At 42.8% G+C, this 24,801-nt stretch overlaps 2 protein-coding genes across 3 annotated transcripts in view; both read left to right on the top strand.

The window, feature by feature from the left end:
- Positions 1 to 12,741, top strand: part of ccdc125 (coiled-coil domain containing 125) — a 62,434-nt gene extending 49,693 nt beyond the window's left edge. For both annotated transcript variants that reach the window (XM_046348771.1, XM_046348769.1), the window contains exons 11-13: positions 3,596 to 3,746; positions 5,429 to 5,541; positions 11,006 to 12,741. In XM_046348771.1, coding sequence (XP_046204727.1) covers positions 3,596 to 3,746; positions 5,429 to 5,541; positions 11,006 to 11,398 — 657 coding nt within the window. In that variant the 3' untranslated portion in view covers positions 11,399 to 12,741. The remainder of the gene's footprint in view (positions 1 to 3,595; positions 3,747 to 5,428; positions 5,542 to 11,005) is intronic.
- A 452-nt stretch (positions 12,742 to 13,193) lies between these two features.
- fam151b (family with sequence similarity 151 member B) lies at positions 13,194 to 20,693 on the top strand. The gene is made up of 6 exons (XM_046348768.1): positions 13,194 to 13,419; positions 14,350 to 14,475; positions 14,737 to 14,896; positions 16,428 to 16,648; positions 16,823 to 16,958; positions 20,511 to 20,693. The coding sequence occupies exons 1-6, from the start codon at positions 13,290 to 13,292 to the stop codon at positions 20,656 to 20,658; spliced, it is 921 nt and encodes a 306-aa protein (XP_046204724.1). The 5' UTR covers positions 13,194 to 13,289; the 3' UTR covers positions 20,659 to 20,693.
- Positions 20,694 to 24,801: the final 4,108 nt, after the last annotated feature.

Raw genomic sequence — 24,801 nt, 5'->3', positions numbered from 1 at the left:
ACGATTAACAGGGAGAGTAGGCTCAGGTCTGACTCCTGACTCAGCCACTCTCTCTCTGCGCTTTCCCCCGTTACTTTCAATTTTCGCTCTGTATAGCCGTGCTTTCCTTTTCGACTCCATACGTTTATAGCCCTCTTCGCATTGCTGTAGGGAATCCCAGGCGGACTCCTGCACTCGCTCTGGGTCGGCCGCCCACCTGTCGATTTCTTCCCACGTAGTATACTCCATGCTTCGGCTGTCCATAACATCCTCCTTTAGATCCTGCCAGTTCACACGCTGCTCGGTCTGTGAGTGGTGGGTGTTTCTGTAACTTCGTTCGTCTGTTGAATGAAGAGAGTCAGACCGAAATGCAGCGTGTATGTTATTCATGACTTTAATGAAGATAATCGCGGTACATGAAATAACTGTATAAGAAAACAACAAACGGAACGTGAACTAATTACAGCCTATCTGGTGACTACAACACTAAGACAGGAACAAACACCCACAAATTACAACGCGAAAGTCAGGCTGTCTAAATACGGTTCTCAATCAGACACAACGACAAGCACCTGACTCTGATTGAGAATCGCCCCAGGCAGCCAAGCCTAACTAGACACACCCCTAATCATACACAATCTCAATTACTACAAACCCCAATACGAAACACAACATATAAACCCATGTAACACCCTGGCTTACCCAAACATATACCAAAAACACAAAATACAATGACCAAGGCGTGACAATGGTAGCAACATAACATGACAACAACAGGGTAGCAGCACAACATGGTACAAACATTATTGGGCACAGACAACAGCAAAGGGCAAGAAGGTAGAGATACAATACATCACACAAAGCAGCCACAACTGTCAGTAAGAGTGTCCATGATTGAGTCTTTGAATGGAGAGATTGAGATAAAACTGTCCAGTTTGAGTGTTTGTTGCAGCTCGTTCCAGTCGCTAGCTGCAGCAAACTGAAAAGAGGAGTGACCCAGGGATGTGTGTGCTTTGGGGACCTTTAACAGAATGTGACTGGCAGAACGGGTGTTGTATGTGGAGGATGAGGACTGCAGTAGATATCTCAGATAGGGTGGAGTGAGGTTTAAGAGGGTTTTTATAAATGGGTGGCAGGTAGCCTAGTGGTTAGAGCGTTGGACTAGTACACCTAAACTACGGCTGGTAGCCTAGTGGTTAGCCTAGTGGGGTGGTAAGAAAGCCTAGTGGTTAGAACGTTGGGCCAGTATCCGAGAAGTTGCTAGATAAAATCCCCGAGCTGACAAGGTAAAAATCTGTCGTTCTGCCCCCTGAACAAGGCAGTTAACCCACTGTTCCCCGGTAGGCTGTCATTGAAAATAAGAATTTGTTCTTAACTGACTGGCCTAGTTAAATAAAGGTAAAATAAATAAAAATAAATAAAATAAGCATCAGCCAGTGGATCTTGCGACAGTAAACAGAGATGACCAGTTTACAGAGGAGTACAGAGTGCAGTGTTGTGTCCTATAAGGAGCATTGGTGGCAAATCTTCTGTAGCTCAGTTGAACAGAGCCCATGGCGCTTGTAGCTGTCAGGGTAGTGGGTTCTTAACCCCTGGCCACCCAAATAAAGGTAAAATAAATAAAAATAAATAAAATAAGCATCAGCCAGTGGATCTGGATAAACAGAGTCTGATCAAATGGCATATATTATTATTATTATTATTAAATCTGATGGCCGAATGCTAAAGAACATCTAGCCGCCCGAGAGCACACTTACCTGCTAATCTATAAATTATGTCTCCGTAATCTAGCACGGGTAGGATGGTCATCTGAATCAGGGTTAGTTTGGCAGCTGGGGTGAAAGAGGAACGATTATGATAGAGGAAACCAAGTCTAGATTTAACTTTAGCCTGCAGCTGTGATATGTCCTGAGAGAAGGACAGTGGCTAGATCTAGCCATACTCCCAAACTCTAAACCCTCAGAGGTAGTAATAACACCTGTGGGGAGAGGGGCATTCTTCTTACCAAACTACGTGACCTTTGTTTTGGAGGTGTTCAGAACAAGGTTAAGGGTCGAGCAAGCTTGTTGGACACTAAGAGGATCAAGCTGATTCTAAACCATTTTACAGAGGCCAGTTCATGAAGGAAGGCTTGCTCAAGTTTTTTGGCAGGTGACTATGACAAATCAGGACAGGTCGTTTCACTGAGCAGCCATTACGAACACAGGCTGTAAAACAGTGATCACTAAGGTCATTACAGAAAACACCAGACTAATGATTTGTAAGGATAACATCAAGAAGAGTAGCCTTTTCTGGGTGTTTGGAGTCATACCTTGTGGGATTGGGAATAATCTGAGAAAGATTTAGGGAGTCATGTAATGACCAACACATCTGGATTGGAGCTGTGAACCCACACTTTCAATTGTTCCAGTTTAGGTCATAAGGTTGTAGTGTTAACTTGCAGAAATGTGACAGATGAAAATCTCAGTTTAGAAATTTTGAAGAAGGGGGAATCTAATAGCAACTACTATAATGGTTAGTTCATATGAAGAGGATTGTGCCTTTGGCTTCTGGACAACGAAATAAAGTTGATATGAAAACCAATAGAACAGGAGAGAAATACTGGTTAATGGCACGAGGAAGTCTTTATAAAAGAATTGCCTCCACGTTTTAATGGATGGATTTTGGCTAGGCTACTTTGAAGCAATGTAAAACACACGGTCATTATTTTAAGTAAAGTAAAACGTTCAGGATTGAAACCGTTATACCGCTTCGTGCTCCCATTGTAAAGTGGTGGGTGACGCGATAATAGTCAACCGTAGGAAGGCTAAAGCCTATGCATCCGAATGGCGAATTGGAGGCGCGCTTTACGGGTGTAGATTGAGAAATAAAATAGCTCCTTTCTATTCGTGGCCACCAAAGTCTTTAACACGCGATTGCAATATAGAATGATTATTTGTTGCGCAATGACTGAGTTTAGAACAGCAGGTTTCACTCTAGTAGTTTCCAGGCTTTTCGAGGAGCTACTCTCTCGCAGGTGGCAGGGTCCATTCCTCTCGTCTATCTAGGCTCTGTATGCTGTGGGCGTGTGATAAATAAAATGCATGACGACTAACGAAAATACACACGAGCCAATTTAATTCCACACAAATTAACATGCAAATGAACCAAAAGACCGATAAGCATGACGGTCAAATGTATTTTCAGCAGCTAACCGTTAACATCCCTAACTTGAGTAAAATTATCTGGTTCTAAATGTACTTAAGTACAGGTGTGGAAAAAGTACAACATGTTCATCCTTGAGTAAAAGTACAAAGTAAAAGTCAATGCTGTACATCAAAATCCTTATATTAAGCAAACTGCACAATTGATTGTATTTATTTTTAGTGGCACACTCCAACACTCATCATCTACTGACACAGTATTTGTGTTTAGGGATTCCGCCAGATCACAGGCAGTAAGGATGACAAAGCGTTATATTGATAGGTGCGTGAATGGGACCATCATTCTGTCCTGCCTGAGCATTCTGAATGTAACGAGTATTTATTGCGGTCAGGGAAATGTATAGGACTAAAAAGTCAATCGTTTCTTTAGGGATGTAGTGAAGTAGAAGTTGTTTGTGTGTGTGTGTGTGTAGCTGGAGGGCCATGGCAGGAGGATGGAGGAGGCGTTGCTCATGGCGGACGCATTTCGGATCGCCTTCGAACAGCAGCTCAGGAGGCGCAGCGATCACTTCCTGATTCTGGCCGAGACAGACAGGAACAAGTCCCGCCCACTAAGGCCAGAAGGTATACTATATTGAAATATACTGTATTGTCCTCACTTCAACAAGACACAGAAACATGGAAGTTAATGTTCTGTAAGTTTGAGTGTATCACAGCGAATGATGTATATAAATATCTATGTAATATTGATATACAGTGCAATCGGAAAGTATTCAGACCCCTTGACTTTTTCTACATTTTGTTACATTACAGCCTTATTCAATCTACACACAATACCTCATAATGACAAAGCGAAAACAGGTTTATAGACATGTTTGCAAATGTATTAAAAGTTTTTTTTTAAATGATACCTTATTTACATAATTATTCAGACCTTTTGCTATGAGACTCAAAATTGAGATGGTGCAGGTGCATCCTGTTTCCATTGTTAATCCTTGAGATGTTGTGCTAAATTAAATTGATTGGACATGATTTGGAAAGGCACACACCTGTCTATATAAGGTCCCACAGTTGACAGTGCAAAAACCAACCATGAGATCGAAGGAATTGTCCGTTGAGCTCTGAGACAAGATTGTGTGGTGGCACAGATCTGGGGAAGGGTACCAAAAAATGTCTGCCGCATTGAAGGTCCACAAGAACACAGTGGCCTCCATCATTCTTAAATTGAATAAGTTTGGAACCACCAAGACTCTTCCAAGTGCTGGCCATCCGGCCAAACTGAGCAATCAGGGGAGAAGGGCCTTGATCAGGGAGGTGACCAAAAACCCGATGATCACTGAAAGAGCTCCAGAGTTCCTCTGTGGAGATAGGAGAACCTTTCAGAAGGACAACCGTCTCTGCAGCACTCCACCAATCAGGTCTTTATGGTAGAGTGGCTAGACTGAAGCCACTGGTCAGTAAAAGGCAAATGACAGCCCACTTGGAGTTCACCAAAAGGTCCCTAAAGGGCTCAGACCACGACAAACAATATTCTCTGGTCTGATGAAACCAAGATTGAACGCTTTGCCCTGAATGCCGAGCGTCACGTCTGGAGGAATCCTAGCACCATTCCTACGGTGAAGCTTGGTGGTGGTATTCTGTGTGGATGTTTTTCAGCTGCAGGGACTGGGAGACTAGTCAGGATCGAGGGAAAGATGAACGGAGCGAAGTACAGAGAGATCCTTGATGAAAACCTGCTCCAGAGCACTCAGGACATCAGACTGGGGTGAAGGTTCACCTTCCAACAAGATAACGACCCTACGCACAGAGCCAAGACAATGCAGGAGTGGCTTCGGGACAGGTCTTTGAATGTCCTTGAGTGGCCCAGCCAGAGCCTGGACTTGAACCCAAACAAACATCTCTGTAGAGACGTGAAAATAGCTGTGCAGCGACGCTCCCCATCTAACCTGACAGAGCTTGAGAGGATCTGCAGAGAAGAATGTGAGAAACTCCCCAAATAAAGGTGTGCCAAGCTTGTAGAGTCATACCCAAGAAGACTCCAGGCTGTAATCGCTGAAAAAAGGTGCTTCAACAAAATACTGAGTAGGTGGTCTGAATATTTATGTCAATGTGATATTTTTGTTTTTGCTTTGTCATTATAGGGTATTGTGTGTAGATTGATGCGAAATGTGGAAAAAGTCAAGGGGTCTGAATACTTTACGAAGGCACTGATACATTGTGTTTTAAGACAACAGAAGTGAGGCTGTTTGTACAGTATGAATCAATGAATGGATGACTGACTGACTGACTATATCTGTGTATTGCAGGCAAGGATAAGACAGCATCTCTCAGTGTGGCTCAGAGACTAAGAGGACTGCTGCCGTCCAGCACAGAGATCACAGACGACCCCACAGAGACTCTGCACAAACTCCTCGACCTGGTCTGTACTGTAATACAGTATACTGTACACCCTAATACAGTATACTGTACACCCTAATACAGTATACTGTACACCCTAATACAGTATACTGTACTGTACCCACACCCTAATACAGTATACTGTACCCACACCCTAATACAGTATACTGTACTGTATCCACACCCTAATACAGTATACTGTACTGTATCCACACCCTAATACAGTATACTGTACTGTACCCACACCCTAATACAGTATACTGTACCCACACCCTAATACAGTATACTGTACTGTATCCACATCCTAATACAGTGTACTGTACTGTAGCCACACCCTAATACAGTATACTGTACCCACACCCTAATACAGTATACTGTAGCCACACCCTAATACAGTATACTGTACTGTACCCACACCCTAATACAGTATACTGTACTCACACCCTAATACAGTATACTGTATCCACACCCTAATACATTATACTGTATACCCTAATACAGTATACTGTACTGTAGCCACACCCTAATACAGTATACTGTACTGTAGCCACACCCTAATACAGTATACTGTACTGTAGCCACACCCTAATACAGTATACTGTACTGTAGCCACACCCTAATACAGTATACTGTACTGTAGCCACACCCTAATACAGTATACTGTACTGTAGCCACACCCTAATACAGTATACTGTACTGTAGCCACACCCTAATACAGTATACTGTACTGTATCCACACCCTAATACAGTATACTGTACTGTATCCACACCCTAATACAGTATACTGTACTGTACCCACACCCTAATACAGTATACTGTACCCACACCCTAATACAGTATACTGTACTGTATCCACATCCTAATACAGTGTACTGTACTGTAGCCACACCCTAATACAGTATACTGTACCCACACCCTAATACAGTATACTGTAGCCACACCCTAATACAGTATACTGTACTGTACCCACACCCTAATACAGTATACTGTACTCACACCCTAATACAGTATACTGTATCCACACCCTAATACATTATACTGTATACCCTAATACAGTATACTGTACTGTAGCCACACCCTAATACAGTATACTGTACTGTAGCCACACCCTAATACAGTATACTGTACTGTAGCCACACCCTAATACAGTATACTGTACTGTAGCCACACCCTAATACAGTATACTGTACTGTAGCCACACCCTAATACAGTATACTGTACTGTAGCCACACCCTAATACAGTATACTGTACTGTAGCCACACCCTAATACAGTATACTGTACTGTAGCCACACCCTAATACAGTATACTGTACTGTAGCCACACCCTAATACAGTATACTGTACTGTAGCACACCCTAATACAGTATACTGTACTGTAGCAACACCCTAATACAGTATACTGTACTGTAGCCACACCCTAATACAGTATACTGTACTGTAGCCACACCCTAATACAGTATACTGTACTGTAGCCACACCCTAATACAGTATACTGTACTGTAGCCCACACCCTAATACAGTATACTGTACCACACCCTAATACAGTATACTGTACTGTAGCCACACCCTAATACAGTATACTGTACTGTACACCCTAATACAGTATACTGTACACACCCTAATACAGTATACTGTACTGTACCACACCCTAATACAGTATACTGTACTCACACCCTAATACAGTATACTGTATCCACACCCTAATACATTATACTGTATGTAATACAGTATACTGTACTGTAGCCCTAATACAGTATACTGTACTGTAGCCACACCCCTAATACAGTATACTGTACTGTAGCCACACCCTAATACAGTATACTGTACTGTAGCCACACCCTAATACAGTATACTGTACTGTAGCCACACCCTAATACAGTATACTGTACTGTAGCCACACCCTAATACAGTATACTGTACTGTAGCCACACCTAATACAGTATACTGTACTGTAGCCACACCCTAATACAGTATACTGTACTGTAGCCACACCCTAATACAGTATACTGTACTGTAGCCACACCCTAATACAGTATACTGTACTGTAGCCACACCCTAATACAGTATACTGTACTGTAGCCACACCCTAATACAGTATACTGTACTGTAGCCACACCCTAATACAGTATACTGTACTGTAGCCACACCCTAATACAGTATACTGTACTGTAGCCACACCCTAATACAGTATACTGTACTGTAGCCACACCCTAATACAGTATACTGTACTGTAGCCACACCCTAATACAGTATACTGTACTGTAGCCACACCCTAATACAGTATACTGTACTGTAGCCACACCCTAATACAGTATACTGTACTGTAGCCACACCTAATACAGTATACTGTACTGTAGCCACACCCTAATACAGTATACTGTACTGTATACACCCTAATACAGTATACTGTACTGTAGCCACACCCTAATACAGTATACTGTACTGTAGCCACACCCTAATACAGTATACTGTACTGTAGCCACACCCTAATACAGTATACTGTACTGTAGCCACACCCTAATACAGTATACTGTACTGTAGCCACACCCTAATACAGTATACTGTACTGTAGCCACACCCTAATACAGTATACTGTATACTGTACTGTAGCCACACCCTAATACAGTATACTGTACTGTAGCCACACCCTAATACAGTATACTGTACTGTAGCCACACCCTAATACAGTATACTGTACTGTAGCCACACCCTAATACAGTATACTGTACTGTAGCCACACCCTAATACAGTATACTGTACTGTAGCCACACCCTAATACAGTATACTGTACTGTAGCCACACCCTAATACAGTATACTGTACTGTAGCCACACCCTAATACAGTATACTGTAATAATACAGTATACTGTACTGTAGCCACACCCTAATACAGTATACTGTACTGTAGCCACACCCTAATACAGTATACTGTACTGTAGCCACACCCTAATACAGTATACTGTACTGTAGCCACACCCTAATACAGTATACTGTACTGTAGCCACACCCTAATACAGTATACTGTACTGTAGCCACACCCTAATACAGTATACTGTACTGTACCACACCCTAATACAGTATACTGTACTGTAGCCACACCTAATACAGTATACTGTACTGTAGCCACACCCTAATACAGTATACTGTACTGTAGCCACACCCTAATACAGTATACTGTATACTGTAGCCCACCCTAATACAGTATACTGTACTGTAGCCACAGTATACTGTATCCTAATACAGTATACTGTACTGTAGCCACACCCTAATACAGTATACTGTACTGTAGCCACACCCTAATACAGTATACTGTACTAATACAGTATACTGTACTGTAGCCACACCCTAATACAGTATACTGTAGTATAATACAGTATACTGTACTGTAGCCACACCCTAATACAGTATACTGTACTGTAGCCACACCCTAATACAGTATACTGTACTGTAGCCACACCCTAATACAGTATACTGTACTGTAGCCACACCCTAATACAGTATACTGTACTGTAGCCACACCCTAATACAGTATACTGTACTGTAGCCACACCCTAATACAGTATACTGTACTGTAGCCACACCCTAATACAGTATACTGTACTGTAGCCACACCCTAATACAGTATACTGTACTGTAGCCACACCCTAATACAGTATACTGTACTGTAGCCACACCCTAATACAGTATACTGTACTGTAGCCACACCCTAATACAGTATACTGTACTGTAGCCACACCCTAATACAGTATACTGTATCCACACCCTAATACAGTATACTGTACTGTAGCCTGTACACCCCTAATACAGTATACTGTACTGTAGCCACACCCTAATACAGTATACTGTACTGTAGCCACACCCTAATACAGTATACTGTACTGTAGCCACACCCTAATACAGTATAATACAGTATACTGTACTGTAGCCACACCCTAATACAGTATACTGTACTGTAGCCACACCCTAATACAGTATACTGTATCCACACCCTAATACAGTATACTGTACTGTAGCCACACCCTAATACAGTATACTGTACTGTAGCCACACCCTAATACAGTATACTGTACTGTAGCCACACCCTAATACAGTATACTGTATCCACACCCTAATACAGTATACTGTACTGTAGCCACACCCTAATACAGTATACTGTACTGTAGCCACACCCTAATACAGTATACTGTACTGTAGCCACACCCTAATACAGTATACTGTACTGTAGCCACACCCTAATACAGTATACTGTACTGTAGCCACACCCTAATACAGTATACTGTACTGTAGCCACACCCTAATACAGTATACTGTACTGTAGCCACACCCTAATACAGTATACTGTACTGTAGCCACACCCTAATACAGTATACTGTATCCACACCCTAATACAGTATACTGTACTGTAGCCACACCCTAATACAGTATACTGTACTGTAGCCACACCCTAATACAGTATACTGTACTGTAGCCACACCCTAATACAGTATACTGTACTGTAGCCACACCCTAATACAGTATACTGTACTGTAGCCACACCCTAATACAGTATACTGTACTGTAGCCACACCCTAATACAGTATACTGTATCCACACCCTAATACAGTATACTGTACTGTAGCCACACCCTAATACAGTATACTGTACTGTAGCCACACCCTAATACAGTATACTGTACTGTAGCCACACCCTAATACAGTATACTGTACTGTAGCCACACCCTAATACAGTATACTGTACTGTAGCCACACCCTAATACAGTATACTGTACTGTAGCCACACCCTAATACAGTATACTGTACTGTAGCCACACCCTAATACAGTATACTGTACTGTAGCCACACCCTAATACAGTATACTTAGGGCCCTGAATATTTCCTGTACATGTGGATAGATACATTTGTTTATATTCCTAGAAGTTCAAGTAATATTGCAAACGTTTCAAAATGTTATCTGGCTTTTCGTTCCCACCCACTGATCCCTCTCTCTCTTTTAATATTTATCTTTCAATTCAAGGGGCTTTATTGGCATGGGGAACATATGTTTACATGGCCAAAGCAAGTGAAGTAGATAATAAACAAAAGTGAAATAAACCATAAAGATTAACAGTAAACATTACACTCACAGAAGATCCAAAAGAGATATTTCATATATCATATTATGTCTATATACAGTGTTGTAACGATGTGCAAATAGTTAGAGTACAAAACGGAAAATAAATATGAATATGGGTTGTATTTACAATGGCGTTTATTCTTCACTGGTTGCCCCTTTCTTGTGGCAACAGGTCACAAATCTTGTACTCTCTGCCAAATAGCATTCTAGTTTGCTCAGTTTTTTTGTTAATTCTTTCCAATGTGTCAAGTAATTATCTTTTTGTTTTCTCTGTCTGTCTCCATCTCTCTTTCTTTCTCTCTCGCTCTCTCTCCTTCCTTCTTTGTTCTCCATTGTCTCTCTCCATCCCATCCTCCTTATCTCTCCCTGTGTAGCTGAGTGATAAGGAAGAAGCTCTTGCTCACCAGAGGAAGGTTAGCTTCATGCTAGCCCGCAACACAGAGGAACTAGAGAGACGGTTGAAGACAGACAATATGCTGCAGACACAGGTCACATCACCACCACACTGTTCTTCAGAGACAGACACATGCAAGTCCAACCATGCAGGCACAAGCGTCTGCAGTTCCAACCATGTCCAGGAGAGGGCAGGAGCGGACCAGTGTCGTGGTGGGGCGTTATCATCAGAATCAGACACCACAGACCTCCAGCCCTCCGAGATCCAAGAGGCTGAGACGGAAGCATCCAACCTCCAGATACAGGGCCTTTCTCTGGGGCAGTCACCCATGGAGAGAGGGGGAAGAGAGGACCATCTGGTCACCCTACTATGAGTTGTTTGTCATCACAAAGTGATCCTACCTGGCCTTCTTGCTGCGGTGCCGTGCTTGAAGTGGAATGAAACGTGTGCCAGCACTCATTTTGGGTGCCGATACTCATGATATTTAAGTGAAAGGTATTCATTATATATTAGAGGTAATGTTCTGTAAGAGGTGCCGGTACTCTAGGACAAAATTAGATGTGCCTGCACTCCGTACCGATGTGTACCAGCCCAATTCAAGCACTGCCGCTGTGCATCTGACTGATCTTGGAACAAATCTGGTCCTGTATAAGTCTGGTTTTACGTCAATATATCGGCCTCTGTGTAGCCATTGTGATTGCATTTTATATGAATAATTCTTAGCACATTACAATTGATAGAAAGTGACTGAATGCTTTGCATTTTGCTAAACCTCTTGCTCTGAATATTTCCTGAGCTCTGATAACATGTTTTTATGTATCCACTTATAAAATGTTATGGTCAAAATATTGAAGTGGAATTGTTTAGAGTTATGTTGCTGTGTGTAGAATGTCCCTGATTACACAATTACACATATAGCCTCTCCCTCCTTTCAAGCCACAGGGCGCGTTTAAGCTGTAAGGCGAAATCAACCGGCTGTCGACGAAAGTCGAGCAGTGAAGTCGGGGAGGTGTATCTGCGATAGCCGAAAGTCACAATTTAAACACAATGCATCACGGATTTGATGCTCTCATACATGACCCTTGACCTCTAACTGCAGTCAACTAAATTATCCTTGATCTCATGATTTCTGTAAAGTTCATGCAGTCGGACCATTTTTATCCCCAATAATGCAACACACTTTGAAAGTGACATGACAAAATTGACCCACTCGAACGAGCCCTATGACTGTTCAAACTCATAAAAGCAGGATTCTTAGTTATCAAATCCCACAATCCAATGCAACCAAAACACGGACAGCTGATTGGGGAGATTCCTAGATGTGAGAAGTGTGCAGGAGGGCATGAGACAAAGGATTGTGTAGTATCTGTGGTGAAAGCTGTGTGTGTATAAACTGTAGGGGTAACCATGGTGCTGGAGATCAGCAGTATCTGGGGAGAGAAAGGTCAAATGTATCAGAGACATATTTCCCACAGATCACACAAATCAAACACTGATAACCTCCCATATCTGTTAGGTGAAAAACCAGTGTGCAGTCACAGCAGCAAGATTTGTTGTCCCGTTGCCATGACAAAAAGGCAACCAGCAGAGCTCAAACAACTTTTTTTTTTTTACCTTTATTTAACTAGGCAAGTCAGTTAAGAACAAATTCTTATTTTCAATGACGGCCTAGGAACAGTGGGTTAACTGCCTGTTCAGGGGCAGAACAACAGATTTGTACCTTGTCAGCTCGGGGATTTAAACTTGCAACCTTTCGGTTACTAGTCCAACACTCTAACCATTAGGCTACCCTGCCGCCCCATTATACGGTGCATTCGGAAAGTATTCTGACCCCTTGACTTTTTTCCACTTTTTGTTACATTACAGCCTTATTCTAAAAATAGATTCAATCCTTTTTCTCCCCTCTCATCAATCTACACACAATACCCCATAATGACAAAGCAAAAACAGGTTTTTAGAAATTTTTGCTAATTTATTACAAAAAATAAAAAACTGAAATCACATTGACATAAGTATTCAGACTCAGTACTTTGTTGAAGCACCTTTGGCAGTGATTCCAGCCTCGAGTCTTGGCAGATCTGGAGGATTTAGAAATGTTGTATAAACCGAGATTGACCACACACTCCAGCACAGCAGGTGGCGGCATGCACCTGAAACGTTGGTTTGCGGACCGCCATTACATCATAGAAGAAGACGGAAGCGCACCTTTGAACAAAATCAGTTTTGCTTAACGCAGTATTTCACATGCATTTTTGCCATATTTAATGGCTGTTTTAAATAGCCCAAGTTTAATCCGTTTATTTCGTGCACGAGTTATTGTTCTTATATTGACGTGCAGCTTTGTACTGTGTGTCGTCTGGAATTTAGAGAATAAAACGCCAGAGATATCCACAGGTAGGCTAGCATGCTAACGTTCTCTAAACGCATTAACTTACTCTCTGACTATGATTGCACTTACTATAGTTGCCAAGTGTCCAGCATTACTGTTACACAGGCATGTAACAGTAGATAGCTATGTTAATAGCTGACAGTATTGACAGATTGTATATAGAAGTATAAAATCACTAGAGCTAGCTAGCCACAGTTGTATCAACGATTTTTGTATAACTAACTCAAGATAGACCACAGCTTGTTTCCGATTGGAGGAAATAAAGCAAGGTGTGCAGAGCCAAGCACGAGCTTGCGAGAGCCTTGTCGCGTTCTAGGATGTAATTAGCATATTTCCGTTAGGGAACGCCTACTCTGAAGTGCGCATGTACAATAACTCAATTTGCCCCTTTTCACTCCTAAACAATGCTATTCTTCACAACTTTTGGCAAAGGGTAAAGTCTACAAAACTTAGTCCACTCTTTTTGTAACATTCTAGTTTTGGAAACAGAAAACTGTATTGAGATCAAATGTTTCATTGATGAATCCATCTCCTTCAATCTTCTCCCACTGCCAGCCACTGTGCTTCCTTTCACCACCATATTTGGTTGTGAGTGGAAACGCCAACAGGATGCTTCGCATTTATACATTAGGTGAAACATCTGTGTCATTGTTCTATCTGTGATTATTATCCCAGTCTATTTCGGTCTCCAATTTCCGGTCGTCACTAGTTACCACAGCCACAAAGTCATAATTATGGCAAAACCCTGCCTAGTAAAGAAAACGTATCTTCTTAAAATCTGATTTTAAACCTAACATTAACCACACTGCTAACCCTAAGCTTAAATTTCAGACCTAAAAGCAACATTTTGTTTTCATACATTTTTACGATATAGCCCATTTTAATTTTGTGGCTGTAACTAATTAGTGACAACCCATATTTCCTGTCCAGTCCAGAACTGATGACTGACCAGACTCTGGAGTATTTTCTCAGCCAGGGGAAGATACAGGTTAAGGATGCAGCAGATATTGAATGGGCCCATGCTGCCAACAGCAAGAACAAGACGACAGAGGCACTACAGAGTAAGGACCACCTTGGATGGAGAGAGTTAACCAACAATTCATAGTGGATATGGTCGTATTCGTGATGTAGGCCCTAAGCTGCCTGTCTTTACACGGGCCCATTATTCCTATAGAGATGTTATATCATTCTGTGGAAAGTTGGGACTCTATTTGAAATACATAAGTGACCTGTCCACAATGTAACCCAGTGAGTTATCTGGTTGTGAAGATGCAGTGCATCAATTCGTTTGCTCATTCTGTATTTCCTATCCATACACCAAGGCTCCGCCCACATGATAGAGGCAGACATACTTCTGAGGAGTAACGACCCTAAAGAGCCAATCATGGCTCATCCTCCTGAGACCGACAGTGATGTCACGCTGCGTGATTGGCTGAAGGAGGTCAAGGCATCAGACAAAGGGATAAAGCTCGACTTCAAAAGGTGAATGATCTTTCTACTCATTTTTGTTTAGTACTTGTTATACTTTTAGTTATATTTAACTAGCTATAGGTGTACTCTCGTGTGTATTACCTGTAAGTATGATAGAGTATCGTACAACCTGTCATAATGTAAGCAGCCTTGTCTGAGCCTGAACGGCACATAGTGCAGGAGCTACCACCATTCACAGACGCTAACTGCTTGAGCGCCTATTGACGATAGGATCTTCTGACTGGGGGAGTTTTGTTAAGAGCCTCGAGTGGTGGTGGTCTAAGGCTGGGATGTCCTTGTCCAATCACGCTCGAGCGACTCGTGTGGCGGGCCGGGCGCATGCACGCTGACACATTGGTCCACAGAGCCTATTTTATTGACTAAATGCTACACTCAACAAAAATATATAAATGCAATATGTAAAGTGTTGGTTTCATGAGCTGAAATAAAAGATCCCAGAAATGTTCTATGTGCATAAAAAGCTGCGGATTGATCAACAATCTGATTAAACTGTATGACAATTACACAGGTGCACCTTGTGCTAGGGACAATAAACGGCCACACTAAAATGTGCGGTTTTGTCACACAACACAATGCCGCAGATGACTCAAGTATTGACAGAGCGTGCAATTGGCATGCTGACTGCAGGAATGTCCACCAGAGTTGTTGCCAGAAAATGTCATTTTCATATCTCTACCATAAGCCACCTACCAACGTTGTTTTAGAGAATTTGGCAATACGTCCAACCGGCCTAACACCTGCAAACCACGTGTATGGCGTTATGTGGGCGAGGGGTGTGCTGATGTCAACGTTGTGGTATGGGCAGGCATAAGCTACGAACACAATTGCATTTTATTGAAGGCAATTTGAATGCAGATAGATACAGTGACGAGATCCTGAGGCCCATTGTCGTGCCGTTCATCTGCCGCCAACATCTCATTCAGCATGATAATGCACGGCCTCAAGTCGCAAGGATCTGCACACAATTCCTGGAAGCTGAAAATGTCCCAGTTCTTCCATGGCCTGCATATTCACCAGACATGTCACCCATTGAGCATGTGTGGGATGCTCTGGATTGACGTGTATGACAGCGTGTTCCTGTCCATGTCCAGAACTGATGCCAATATCCAGCAACTTTGAACAGCCATTGAAGAGGAGTGAGACAACATTTCACAGGCCACAATCAACAGCCTGATCAACTCTATGTGAAGGAGTTGTGCTGCATGAGGCAAATAGTGGTCACACCAGATACTGACTGGTTTTCTGATCCACTCCATTACTTTTTGTGTAAGGTGTCTGTGACCAACAGATACATATCTGTATTCCCAGTCATGTGAAATCCATAGATTAGGACCTAATGAATTTGTTTTAATTGACTGATTTTCCTTCTGAACTGTAACTCAGTAGAATTGTAGAAATGGTTGCGTTTTTATATTTCTGTTCAGTATATTTCAGTGGAGATTTTCCAATCCACGACCAGGGTTAAGTTGTGTCCATGGAAACGGTCCATATTTTGTGTGATCCCATTGGTTGTTCATCCCAGCCTGGCAGCGGTCGCTCCATCCATGGTGTTATTAGACGAGGTTCGGGCTGAGCTCCGTGGTCCCGTGTGGATCAATGCTGACATCCTGCCAGGCCCTGGAGGCAAGGCCACACCCCTTGACCCCAAAGTCTTCCTGGAGGCAGCTGTGACCCCTGGTTCCCATGGTGATGTTCTCTCCCTGGGCTGGACAACGGGCTGGACTGCAGATACACACAACCCAGGTGAGTTACCTGAACACAGACGAGCTGGCGTTTTACGTCATACCTGCTACCAGCTACCTGCCGCGGCTGTAGTCATTCATCTTACCTGGTAAATATAATTTGCAGGTATAATGTTTAATAACATATAAGTATGTAGGAGCCGTATGATGTCTTCATAACTTCTCTGCCCCACAGGGTACAGCTGGGAGATGGTGAGGGAGATGGAGGCAGTGTGTCGGACCCTAAGACATCCAGTCACCTTCCCTGTCAGAGCAGCCCTCCTGGCCCAGTCATTCTCCCAGCTACAGTGGCTTCTACAGCAGTCAGACAGGTTTGATTTTATTTCACCTTTATTTAACTTGGCAAGTCAGTTAAGAACAAATTCATATTTACAACGACGGTCTAGGAACAGTGGGTTAACTGGTCTAGGAACAGTGGGTTAACTGGTCTAGGAACAGTGGGTTAACTGGTCTAGGAACAGTGGGTTAACTGGTCTAGGAACAGTGGGTTAACTGGTCTAGGAACAGTGGGTTAACTGGTCTAGGAACAGTGGGTTAACTGGTCTAGGAACAGTGGGTTAACTGGTCTAGGAACAGTGGGTTAACTGGTCTAGGAACAGTGGGTTAACTGGTCTAGGAACAGTGGGTTAACTGGTCTAGGAACAGTGGGTTAACTGGTCTAGGAACAGTGGGTTAACTGGTCTAGGAACAGTGGGTTAACTGGTCTAGGAACAGTGGGTTAACTGGTCTAGGAACAGTGGGTTAACTGGTCTAGGAACAGTGGGTTAACTGGTCTAGGAACAGTGGGTTAACTGGTCTAGGAACAGTGGGTTAACTGGTCTAGGAACAGTGGGTTAACTGGTCTAGGAACAGTGGGTTAACTGGTCTAGGAACAGTGGGTTAACTGGTCTAGGAACAGTGGGTTAACTGGTCTAGGAACAGTGGGTTAACTGGTCTAGGAACAGTGGGTTAACTGCCTTGTTCAGGGGGCAGAACGACAGATTTTTTTTTTACCTTGTTCAGCTTGGGGATTCAATCTAGCAACCTTTTGGTTACTGGCCCTACACTCTAATCCGTCGGTCCTCTACCCTCTCCTCTCTATCAGCTGTTTGTGAGTCGAATCAAATGTTTATTTGTCACGTGCTGAATGCAACGGTAGACCTCACAGTGACATGCTGACTTACAAGCCCTTAACCAACGAGGCAGTTTTAAGAAAATAACCCCCCAAAAAAGTAAGAGATAAGAATAACAAAAAATAAAAGAGCAGCAGAAAATAACAATAGTGGGGCTTTATACAGGGTGTTACGGTACAGAGTCAATGTGGAGGCTATATACAGGGTGTTACGGTACAGAGTCAATGTGGAGGCTATATACAGGGTGTTACGGTACAGAGTCAATGTGGAGGCTATATACAGGGTGTTACGGTACAGAGTCAATGTGGAGGCTATATACAGGGTGTTACGGTACAGAGTCAATGTGGACGCTATATACAGGGGGTACTGGTACAGAGTCAATGTGGAGGCTATATACAGGGTGTTACGGTACAGAGTCAATGTGGTGGCTATATACAGGGTGTTACGGTACAGAGTCAATGTGGAGGCTATATACAGGGTGTTACGGTACAGAGTCAATGTGGAGGCTATATACAGGGTGTTACGGTACAGAGTCAATGTGGAGGCTATATACAGGGTATTACGGTACAATGTGGAGACTTTATACAGGGTGTTACGGTACAGAGTCAATGTGGAGGCTATATACAGGGTGTTACGGTACAGAGTCAATGTGGAGCCTATATACAGGGTGTTACGGTACAGGGTCAATGTGGAGCCTATATACAGGGTGTTACGGTACAGGGTCAATGTGGAGGCTTTATACAGGGTGTTATGGTACAGAGTCAATGTGGAGGCTTTATACAGGGAGTTACGGTACAGAGTCAATGTGGAGGCTTTATACAGGGTGTTACGGTACAGAGTCAATGTGGAGGCTATATACAGGGGGTACCGGTACTGAGTCAATGTGGAGCCTATATACAGGGTGTTACGGTACAGAGTCAATGTGGAGGCTATATACAGGGGGTACCGGTACAGAGTCAAGGTGGAGGCTATATACAGGGTGTTACGGTACAGAGTCAATGTGGAGGCTATATACAGGGGGTACCGGTACAGAGTCAATGTGGAGCCTATATACAGGGGGTACCGGTACAGAGTCAATGTGGAGGCTATATACAGGGGGTACCGGTACAGAGTCAATGTGGAGCCTATATACAGGGTGTTACGGTACAGAGTCAATGTGGTGGCTATATACAGGGTGTTACGGTACAGAGTCAATGTGGAGGCTATATACAGGGTGTTACGGTACAGAGTCAATGTGGAGACTTTATACAGGGTGTTACGGTACAGAGTCAATGTGGAGGCTATATACAGGGTATTACGGTACAGAGTCAATGTGGAGACTTTATACAGGGTGTTACGGTACAGAGTCAATGTGGAGGCTATATACAGGGGGTACCGGTACAGAGTCAATGTGGAGCCTATATACAGGGGGTACCGGTACAGAGTCAATGTGGAGGCTATATACAGGGGGTACCGGTACAGAGTCAATGTGGAGCCTATATACAGGGTGTTACGGTACAGAGTCAATGTGGTGGCTATATACAGGGTGTTACGGTACAGAGTCAATGTGGAGGCTATATACAGGGTATTACGGTACAGAGTCAATGTGGAGACTTTATACAGGGTGTTACGGTACAGAGTCAATGTGGAGGCTATATACAGGGTATTACGGTACAGAGTCAATGTGGAGACTTTATACAGGGTGTTACGGTACAGAGTCAATGTGGAGGCTATATACAGGGTGTTACGGTCAACAGACACACATAACTGCACCACATATCACACTTTCACAAAATGCTTGAAGACCTGGCTAAAGGTCAATCAGATTTGTGAACATGGTCCCTAGCTGTGTGTTGCTGCTTTCCATGTTGTCTGTAGCTTGTGAGGTGTGGAAACACTTTGTTGCTTTTATGAATTTTGTTTTGCTGCTTTTTGTTCTATGTTGCTCTGTCTGTATGCTTTGTCTTGCTTGTCCTATGTTGCTATGTCTTGCTTGTTCTATGGTGCTATTGTCTATATTGTAATTGTTTTTAATAACCTGCCCAGGGACTGCGGTTGAAAATTAGCCGGCTAAAACCGGCACTTTTACTGAAACGTTGATTAATGTGCACTGTCCCTGTAAAAAATAAAATAAACTAAACGGTACAGAGTCAATGTGCGGGGGGCACCGGTGTCGAGGTAATATGTACATGTAGGTAGAGTTATTAAAGTAACTGCATAGATAACAGAGTAGGGGGGGGGGAATGCAAATAGTCTGTGTAGCCATTTGATTAGTTGTTCAGGAGTCTTATGGCTTGGGGGTCTGCAAGCTAATGATAACTTCTTTCAGATCTAATAGCATGAGATCCCAGGATGTTGTCCCTGCTCTGCTCAAACACCTGATTCTACTAATCAGCTGTTCCCAGGACCTTTTGTAGGTACAGCCTGACAGTGGGGATAACCCTGTCTGTTCCTTCTCCCAGGTACAGCCTGACAGTGTGGATAACCCTGTCTGTTCCCTCTCCTAGGTACAGCCTGACAGTGGGGATAACCCTGTCCCCTCTCCCAGGTACAGCCTGACAGTGGGGATAACCCTGTCCCCTCTCCTAGGTACAGCCTGACAGTGTGGATAACCCTGTCTGTTCCCTCTCCCAGGTACAGCCTGACAGTGGGGATAACCCTGTCTGTTGTTCCCTCTCCCAGGTACAGCCTGACAGTGTGGATAACCCTGTCTGTTCCCTCTCCTAGGTACAGCCTGACAGTGTGGATAACCCTGTCTGTTCCCTCTCCTAGGTACAGCCTGACAATATGGACTGGCCACACTGATGTCTTCGTTGTAAAGGACCTACTGCCTTACAGGAGTGACATCGACAAGACCAGGATATATTACGACCTGCTGGACTCACAGAGGACACAGCTCAGAGGACTAACAGGCTACTGACCTTGTGTTATTAAAAAATAAAAAATAAAAATCTCTATTTGTGTCTCTGCATTGTTGGGGAAGGGCACGTAAGTAAACATTTCACTGTTAGTCTACACCTGTTGTTTTAATGAAGCACGTGAGGAATATTTCATTTGATTCGAAAGCCCCGGGCCTTATAATCTCAAAGGTCAAAACTGATCCTAGATCAGCACTTCTGAATATGGGCCCAGAGCTCAGAAGACTCCTAGTCGTGAAAGGACAACAGTTGTACACCCTATTCCCTTATGCGATGCACTACTTTTGACCAGAGACATAGAGACCAGCACGTTTTCAATCAGATGTCAGGAATGGGGGTGCCAGGCCTGTGAAAGGAGTCAGATGAAACCGATTCTCTAGCAGACTGTATTTTACTGGAGTTACACAAGACCAATTAACAATTACCATTCAGTAGTCAAAGACAATAGTTACCGTTTCTGAAGTGAAATCAGGGCCACAGTTCAGGATCACAATGTAGCAGAATGTTTTCCAGTTTGAACAAAACATTTAACTTTAACATTTGTCTCAAAACTATTTTTTGATATCAAATGTGTTTTTCAAATAATAGATTATATTAATACGTTATATGTGAATTGATTATATTAATAGATTATATCAGCGTTTCTTAAAGTATGGGTCACAGACCTGATAATGGTGGGTTGTGACATAAATGTATATTCTTTCATGAATTACTGGAATTGATTTGGCCAAGTGCAACTGTTCTGTTCAGTGCTCTCTCTGTTCAGTGCTCTCTCTGTTCAGTGCTCTCTCTGTTCAGTGCTCTCTCTGTTCAGTGCTCTCTCTGTTCAGTGCTCTCTCTGTTCAGTGCTCTCTCTTTTCAGTGCTCTCTCTGTTCAGTGCTCTCTCTGTTCAGTGCTCTCTCTGTTCAGTGCTCTCTCTGTTCAGTGCTCTCTCTGTTCAGTGCTCTCTCTGTTCAGTGCTCTCTCTGTTCAGTGCTCTCTCTGTTCAGTGCTCTCTCTGTTCAGTGCTCTCTCTGTTCAGTGCTCTCTCTGTTCAGTGCTCTCTCTGTTCAGTGCTCTCTTTTCAGTGCTCTCTCTGTTCAGTGCTCTCTCTGTTCAGTGCTCTCTCTGTTCAGTGCTCTCTTTTCAGTGCTCTCTCTGTTCAGTGCTCTCTTTTCAGTGCTCTCTTTTCAGTGCTCTCTCTGTTCAGTGCTCTCTCTGCTTAGCAGCGCTCTCTGTTCAGTGATAACTTTTATCTCTTTCATACAAACTTTGAGAAGTAACGAGGAGCTCCCACAATGTGTTTTGTGTGTGGAAATGCTTAGTAATGAGTCTCTCAAAACGAACCAATGAATAAAACGACACGTCCTGATCAAACATCCACAGCATGGTGGTAAACCCAGGGAGGTCTTTCAGAACAGGGGAGAATGCTTCAGGAAACGATGCTTTGAAAGTGGGAAAGTAAGTTAACAAGCAAGGCATTGTTGTCATTTTATAACAGGTGATGGATGATGAGCACAAATAAGGGAGTAATATCTCTCATAGTAGTTGATGTGAGTTTCTCTTTCAAACAATCCCCTGGCCTTGTTACGTTAATTACAATGTTAGCCAAAGCAAGCTAGCTAGCTACTGATAGTGCAAGTCTAGTAACAGTACAGATGACAAATTCAGGCCAAATGTTCATTTTACTGTAGAAATTATTGTTGAAAACAAGACTAGGTTGGAACTGTTGCTGTTAAAATACAAGTAATTTAAATTCTGAACTGCAATCAACTGAAGCAAGATACTTTTTGAGGCAAACACTCACATAGTTCTGGGTTGTTCATCTACAGCAGGAAGCGGTCTCCTGCCTGACTGAGAACCCACTCACATAGTTCTGGGTTGTTCATCTACAGCAGGAAGCGGTCTCCTGCCTGACTGAGAACCCACTCACACAGTTCTGGGTTGTTCATCTACAGCAGGAAGCGGTCTCCTGCCTGACAGAACCCACTCACACAGTTCTGGGTTGTTCATCTACAGCAGGAAGCGGTCTCCTGCCTGACTGAGAACACACTCACACAGTTCTGGGTTGTTCATCTACAGCAGGAAGCGGCCTCCTGCCTGACTGAGAACACACTCACACAGTTCTGGGTTGTTCATCTACAGCAGGAAGCGGCCTCCTGTCTGACTGAGAACACACTCACACAGTTCTGGGATGTTCATCTACAGCAGGAAGCGGTCTCCTGCCTGACTGAGAACCCACTCACACAGTTCTGGGTTGTTCATCTACAGCAGGAAGCGGTCTCCTGCCTGACTGAGAACCCACTCACATAGTTCTGGGTTGTTCATCTACAGCAGGAAGCGGCCTCCTGCCTGACTGAGAAAGCAGATGTTCTGATCCAATTTGGCTCCAACCGTGTCAATGCTGAGCATGACCTCAGTGTTGCACTAAAGCAGAGCCCAGAATAGACAGAGCCACACACCTCTCATTAGGACTGTGTGTTTTTTCTCATCTGTGTGACGTGATCAAATCAGTTTATTCCAATTCAGAATAAAACATGTATTGTATTTTAACAGCAAGAGTTGCAACCTAGACAGATATGTAAGAGTGTTTTTAATGGGGAAAAATAAGCATGAAAACATATTTATGGGTATTTCATTGTGATTTGTTTTTGCCTATATTGCATTTTTTAGGCATAAGGGCAATGAAATGTACCAATATTTCCGTATAGTTGCATATTTTCCTATGCTCTGGTCCCAGGAAAACAGAATTTGTCATTTTTGTCCCAGGCTGAAAAAGTTTTTTTTAAACCTGCATTATAATATACATTATATATTAATGTATTATATTAATACATTATATATGAAGATATTAAATGAATAAATTATATGTGAATATATTATGACTACATCATGTATATTAATACATTCTATGAATACATTATATTAATACATATGCATACATGATATTATATATGAATATATTATATTAATACAATATATATTAATACATTGTTATATTAATACATATTATATATTACTACTGTATTATGTATTATAATACATTGTATTATATGAATACATTATAAATTACTTATATTAATACATATGCATACATTACATTATATTAATACATTATATTAAGATGTATATGAATATATATAATATAAATATATTATATTAATACATTATATTATATTAATACATTATATATGAATACAGTATATTATATCAATACATTATATTATATTAATACATGACATATTAATACATTATATTATATTAATACATTATATTAATACATTATATATTAATATATTAGTATTAATACATTATATGAATACATTACATTTACATTTAAGTCATTTAGCAGACGCTCTCATCCAGAGCGACTTACAAATTGGTACATTCACCTTATGACATCCAGTGGAACAGCCACTTTACAATAGTGCAACTAAATCTTTTAAGGGGGGTGAGAAGGATTACTTTATCCTATCCTAGGTATTCCTTAAAGAGGTGGGGTTTCAGGTGTCTCCGGAAGGTGGTGATTGACTCCGCTGTCCTGGCGTCGTGAGGGAGTTTGTTCCACCATTGGGGGGCCAGAGCAACGAACAGTTTTGACTGGGCTGAGCGGGAACTGTACTTCCTCAGTGGTAGGGAGGCGAGCAGGCCAGAGGTGGATGAACGCAGTGCCCTTGTTTGGGTGTAGGGCCTGATCAGAGCCTGGAGGTACTGAGGTGCCGTTCCCCTCACAGCTCCGTAGGCAAGCACCATGGTCTTGTAGCGGATGCGAGCTTCAACTGGAAGCCAGTGGAGAGAGCGGAGGAGCGGGGTGACATGAGAGAACTTGGGAAGGTTGAACACCAGACGGGCTGCGGCATTCTGGATGAGTTGTAGGGGGTTAATGGCACAGGCAGGGAGCCCAGCCAACAGCGAGTTGCAGTAATCCAGACGGGAGATGACAAGTGCCTGGATTAGGACCTGCGCCGCTTCCTGTGTGAGGCAGGGTCGTACTCTGCGGATGTTGTAGAGCATGAACCTACAGGAACGGGCCACCGCCTTGATGTTAGTTGAGAACGACAGGGTGTTGTCCAGGATCACGCCAAGGTTCTTAGCGCTCTGGGAGGAGGACACAATGGAGTTGTCAACCGTGATGGCGAGATCATGGAACGGGCAGTCCTTCCCC

The sequence above is a fragment of the Oncorhynchus gorbuscha genome, linkage group LG05, assembly GCF_021184085.1.
Source record: "Oncorhynchus gorbuscha isolate QuinsamMale2020 ecotype Even-year linkage group LG05, OgorEven_v1.0, whole genome shotgun sequence".
NCBI classification, from domain to species: Eukaryota; Metazoa; Chordata; class Actinopteri; order Salmoniformes; family Salmonidae; genus Oncorhynchus; species Oncorhynchus gorbuscha.
This window is presented reverse-complemented; position numbering and strand designations above follow the sequence as displayed.